This window comes from Brachycentrus maculatus, unplaced genomic scaffold (genome assembly GCF_059751285.1).
Source record: "Brachycentrus maculatus isolate JH-2025_06_01 unplaced genomic scaffold, ASM5975128v1 h1tg000199l, whole genome shotgun sequence".
Lineage (NCBI taxonomy): Eukaryota > Metazoa > Arthropoda > Insecta > Trichoptera > Brachycentridae > Brachycentrus > Brachycentrus maculatus.
The window spans coordinates 2,848,268-2,854,314 of NW_028280950.1; the positions used below are offsets into that span (position 1 = coordinate 2,848,268).

General features: G+C 29.3%; 1 protein-coding gene across 1 annotated transcript; it reads right to left on the minus strand.

Moving 5' to 3' along the window:
• Window positions 1–2,714: 2,714 nt before the first annotated feature.
• Window positions 2,715–6,006, minus strand: LOC148307456 (uncharacterized). The gene is made up of 3 exons (XM_088263372.1): window positions 5,602–6,006; window positions 4,893–5,132; window positions 2,715–4,478 (listed from the first exon to the last, which is right to left on the minus strand). Exons 1-3 carry the CDS (start codon window positions 5,836–5,838, stop codon window positions 3,597–3,599), a joined length of 1,359 nt encoding a protein of 452 aa, XP_088119498.1. The 5' UTR covers window positions 5,839–6,006; the 3' UTR covers window positions 2,715–3,596.
• Window positions 6,007–6,047: the final 41 nt, after the last annotated feature.

Consider the following 6,047-nt stretch of genomic DNA (forward strand, 5'->3'; position numbering starts at 1 on the left):
ATATTTTTATTTTACATAAATAATGCACATGTTGGGTACAAATACTTTTGAAAAATTTGCTCCCGTTATATTATAGATAGAAGTGTTGTATTACCATTTTTAGACAGTTGAATTAAATAATGAGAAAAATTAAAATGAAATGCAGTGAGCTCCCCTATAACATTGAGATAGGTACCGCGTTATCGGAGGGATCTTTATACATATGGGGTAATGTTTTATATTGTTCTTTTACATTTTAACCAGAGAAAATGAGTAATTTAAAATTAAAATACAATTTAAAAACATTAACCCCATATAAAGTTTCCTCCGATAACGCGGTGGCTTTCTCAACGTTATATGGGGGTTTACATAAATAAAAGTAATTTGCGTAACCCCAATTTATTATTGATCCATTATACAATATTGATTACCTGATCAGCGATATAAAACACCTAATGGAAATTGTGAAAATAAGGTTATTTTTCTGACCACGGTATACCTGAATACATATCGCTCACTCCTTTCAACAAGGTCATATATCAAAAATTGTCAATTTTCAGTTTGCATGTTTTCAGAATGCCCAGAAAATGTACTATATTCCAGCAAAAGAGGCATATTTTTAACTTAATATTTACCCGCTACAGGGCAGAAAATGTTGTTTTTGCATTTTGAAGAAAAGGTGTTGTTTAATTATTTTTTAGATATATAAAATATTTTTCAAATGGAGAAAAAATCTTCAGGTTTTACCTAAAAAGATCTGTTGCGCAGTAAAAAGTTCAATAAGTGGCTTGATATTTATTTTTAATACATTGTGTTATATTTTTAAACTTTAAAAACATTCTCCTGAAGAATCAAGTTTTTTGATTTATGACGTTCTTGAAAGGAGTGGGCGATATATCACACACATAATTTTGAGTACAATGTGTATAATTTTCAAATCTATATTCCATGCATTTTTAACAAATACAATAGAAATCAATACTTCACTTAGTCTTGCCGAAGAGTAATATGTGCCAATAAGTGGCTTGATATTTATTTTTAATATATTATATTATATTTTTAAACTTTAAAAAGGATCTCCTGAAAAATCATGTTTTTTCATATATGACGTTGTTGAAAGGAGTGATCGATATATGATACAAAAAATAAGGTAAAAAATATATTACTTTTAATATGAAAAAATAGATTTCCATATTTATATCACTTTTTTCACAGGTTTAGTTATTTTGTTTTATGTTGTCAACAAATAGGATACAATAAAGTAAAGATTATGAAAATCCCGGTCATTTCGAAACAATATATTAGCATAATGTTCCCCAGATTCTATATACATACATAACTACACTACAGCCTCTCTTTTTCTTAATAATATTTATGCAATCTTTGGCAACACTATTTATTATCTTTGTCTTATATCTATGCCTAAGATTATGAATGTTTTATATGATTTCAAATAATTATATCAAAACGTGGTTGATAATACTGGCATGCATATTATAGATAACCAATACATATACATATTGATGTCCAAGAGGGCAAATGTACCTACTAATCACAAATTCAAACAAAAGTGTACTATTTTTAAATTAAGTTTTACTTAATAAATACCACTATTTCATAAGTAAAACTTAAATAAAAAATTAATAGATTTTACCACAAGGTTACTGCCGAACCAATTAATGAAAATATGCACCAGTTTGTTTAATATCCAGAAGACCAATTTAAATGTTTAACAAAATAATGAATACATTGTTAAGTTATTATTATTTCTCCATTTATTATTTAATTAAGAATTATAGTATGTGTTTCTAATGAAAAAATAACACTTGTTACTTTTTGGATAAAAAAATGTTACACAATTTTCTGTTAAAATGACATTTTTTAGTACAAAAGTTTGAAAAAGATAGTCTTCTTACATTTTAGCATCCAAGTACACTAATATTTATCATCTAGGTGTCACAAATATTTATGTAAAGGAGATGTAATTTTCGCATTTGTATTGGTAGAGAGCATCCACTTACGTCACTTCTGCATTGATAAATTGAAAATTAATTAATTAGCACGTTTGCCATCTGAGGCCTTGATATTTCTCCTAAAAGTACGCAAACAAAGGTGTGTTCAATATTCAATAAAAGTATGCTATCATAATACTCATATATCGCTCACTCCTTTCAAGAACGTCATAAATCAAAAAACTTGATTTTTCAGGAGAACGTTTTTAAAGTTTAAAAATATAATACAATGTATTAAAAATAAATATCAAGGCACTTATTGAACTTTTTATTGTGCAACAGATCTTTTTATGTAAAACCTGAAGGTTTTTTCTTCATTTGAAAAATATTTAGTATATATAAAAAAATAATTAAACAATACCTTTTATTCAAAATGCAAAAACAACACTTTCTGCCCTGTAGCGGGTAAATATTTAGTTAAAAATATGCCGCTTTTGCTGGGATATAGTACATTTTCTGGGCATTCGGACAACATGCACAACTGAAAATTGACGAATTTTGATTTATGACGTTCTTGAAAGGAGTGAGCGATATGTCACTATTACAAGTATTTATCTATTGAATATTTAATGCTTATCTTATCTATAAAAAAATAACATTTTTATAAATATAATATAAACCACCTTTTTAAAAACATTATTGAGCTTTATTATTTTACAATCATTCCTATTATAATATTATTTCAAAATATAATATACCAAATATATTATGATATGTGGTGGCTTTTATTATTTACTTTTATTTCCAAGATCTGTATTTAAATACTGATAAAATGTTACTGCTATCTTAAAAATACTGAACTTGCATTGCGTCATGTAGATATGATTGAATACCGATGAATAAAAAAATCAATACCGTGTGATGCACATTTTCCATTTCTGTTTATATGTCTAATCACAATATCTTTGTTCATGTATGACTAATTTTATCCAGGAATATTACACAGGCTGACAAATATCAACTAGCGGATTGCATTTTTACATCATATATCTAGTCTTAAATAAATCGACCATTCTAAATTGAATGGCATACATACTCCATTTTTTTATGGGAACAAAAACACCGTGGAAACTATAACATTTGCAATACACATCTTTAACCACAGCATATTATTCGAATACAATTAAAGCTCGTTAATTCAATATTGCAAGGACCAAAATCATGAAATACTCAAATATCATTACAGCGAATTGGAAAATGAAAATAAAAAACACTTATTTTTCACAAACTGAAGGTTGTGTAGGCAGCGATGTTTCGAGAATAATTTGGATATGTTCTTGACAAAAAAAATGTGTATCACTGTATACAAGAATGCACTTTATGCATGTTTTGTATTTGGATGTGACAACATCTTACAAATATAAGAAATTATGCTCTCAAGTCTTTGTAAATAAATATTTAAGAATAAGCAGTATATTTAATGATGGTTTCTCAGGCTTCATACTTCACACGTAATCATATTACACCGACTACTCAAGCCGTTCTAATTTTAAGGAATCAATTATGAAGTATTGGATCTCAGATTCATAATCAGAGCCCTCAAACAAAGTAAAAACACTCGCTAAACAAAGGAAGAACATGTCAGCCTGTGTTATTTGACTAAATTCATTCAGGAATATTGTTTATAACCCTATCGTGAATGACCTCTCGGTACGGCGGAGGTGGGGTCTCATAACCATTTTGGATCCGTGTAGATCTTACAGGAGTATTCCCAATGTGCGTATCCCGCTGGCTAGGCTGGAATGAGGGAGAAAAGCTTTGGAAACTCGCCGCTTCCCAGGAGTCACTCCGACAGAATGCATTGGGACTGGACAACTGCCTTCGAAGTATTGGTGGTGTCTCAGTATTAGGTTGAATCCGCATCGAGGTGTTCCACAATAAATGGTCTTCAGCATTATTCGTCAAAGCGTTCCTCTCTCTTTGAATCTGACGTCTACTTTTGCAACGTATATTCTTCCCCTTACACAGCTGGGCCATCCAGCAGTAAGTCCCGATCATCCCGAGTAATACTCCAACTTGAAATCCGATTATTAAACTCCAGAGGGATGGAAACTTTGCATTAAATTTATCTACAAAGGATAGGGAATTGTTAAAAATGGTTTCATTTCTCATTTGAAAGTCGTCGTCGCTTTTTAAATCCCACAATTCATCTAAATTTTGGTGAGCAAAGTTTTCTTCTTCTTCGAGGTCAATCGGAACGAGCGATATCATTTTTTCAAACTTTTTCTGTTTGTCTTTCACCATACATTGTGTTATGTAATCCATTTTTTGGTTTAGTATCCACACTTGCAAATCATTGAACGCTCCGTTGCAGTGCCAATTATTTTCATCCAATTTGACGTATTTTAATTTTGTCAGCGGTTGTAAAACAGAAATGTGAAGTTCAATCATGTAATTTTTACTCAAATCTAAGTCAGTTAAATTCGGCAATTCAGAAAAAACCATGTCAGGAAGAAATGATATTTGAGAATGACTTAGATTTAACACCTGAAAATCAAATAAAAACATTCATATTTGTGTAAATATTATATACAACAATAAAAAGTTAAGAAATTGTATGAAGATAATCACATATCATCGAGTTTCATCGCACTCATGGAATGTATGCATAAAACAAATGTTTCTGATCAAGTGCACTTATTACTTTAATTTATAAAGGTGGTATACCTTATTCTGTTATAAGGAAGATATAAATAAAGTAAATGGACACCTGTCTTCTCCAAAACAACACATTTCGATAGATGATAGAAGTGTTCAAAATTTGTAACTCTTTAAAATTTAACAGAACAATCACTGTAGCTTAAATAAATATGCAATAAAAATAAATGATTGAAAACCGAATATATTAACCGAATATATTAATTAGCACAAATTAATTTGAAAAGTGGGTCGTAAACGTACCTTTAAGTTGGAATGAGATAAAAATGGCTTGTTTTCGAATGACAAGAATTTATTTCCCGATAAATCCAAGGTTTTTAACTGCTTATTATACCAAAACAAATCAGGTGCTAGAGATTGAAGTCGGTTGTTACTTAAATTCAAATATTCTAACTTTTCTAAACCAGCCAATGCGTGTAATCCAATCCAAAAGATCATATTGTTTGATAAATCCATCTCAATAAGTAATTTGTACCCCATGTTCTGAAAATAAAAGAAATTTGAGTCATTGGTGATGTCACCACATTTTTGCAAAATATAAATAACATAAAGAATAATTTACTTTGCCATCCCATTAAAAAATATTCTACTTAACTTGTATTAATATCCAAACTTACTTGCTTTTGATAATGCTACTAAATTAATCGGATTAAAATGATTTACATAAGGATATGAAAATAAGAACATTTCTGTCGGTGCCTCTATTTTCTAAGTAATATTGAATTGTGTATCTATAAAGATAAATATAAAATGCATAATACATAAACATTCATGTGGTTTTTATTGTGGTTTTATAAAAATGATAACATGAAAGATCATGTTAGAACGCAGTTTTCCGCGAAAAAGAAAATTGTATTTCTTTATTCATTTAATAAATTTACTACTATTTTATTCTGTTCCGATGTGAGGTATATCAAAATGTTGATATGAATTATTTACTTAAAATACAAACCTTAAAACAGTAATCATCCAACTGCTGTATAGAATTTCCATTCAAATTGTAAATTTCCACACTCTCTGGCACTCCCACATCGATATCAATAATATTAATTTTATTGCAAGAAGCTCTTTTGAATCCATCATGTAAATCACATACACAGAGCTTCGGGCAAACGTGTTTTGAGGATAATACCTGCCCTATTGATAAATTCCATAAAAGGATAATGAATATCACTTTTGAATTATACATTTTTAGATTTTTGTTGGCCTCACTATTTCTGTACTAAATATTTCTGAACTAATTTCAAATGGGTCGATTAACATTTTATGAATTCACTGTACACACTAAGCAGCCATTAACACGTTTGTATTAATTTTAACCAAGCTCGAACTTCAACTGCGTGATGTTGTATACTATAGTAAATATAAAATCTGAGCATGATTCAAAGTGATAATCCC

Bases quoted from the DNA above. Each gene is read 5' to 3' on its own strand.
- LOC148307456 (XM_088263372.1), bottom strand. From the start codon at position 5,838: ATGTATAATTCAAAAGTGATATTCATTATCCTTTTATGGAATTTATCA. The intron at 5,133-5,601 runs GTTTGTATTTTA...TTTTATTTTCAG, and splicing joins TGGATGATTACTGTTTTAAG to AACATGGGGTACAAATTACT. The intron at 4,479-4,892 runs GTACGTTTACGA...TTTGATTTTCAG, and splicing joins TATCTCATTCCAACTTAAAG to GTGTTAAATCTAAGTCATTC.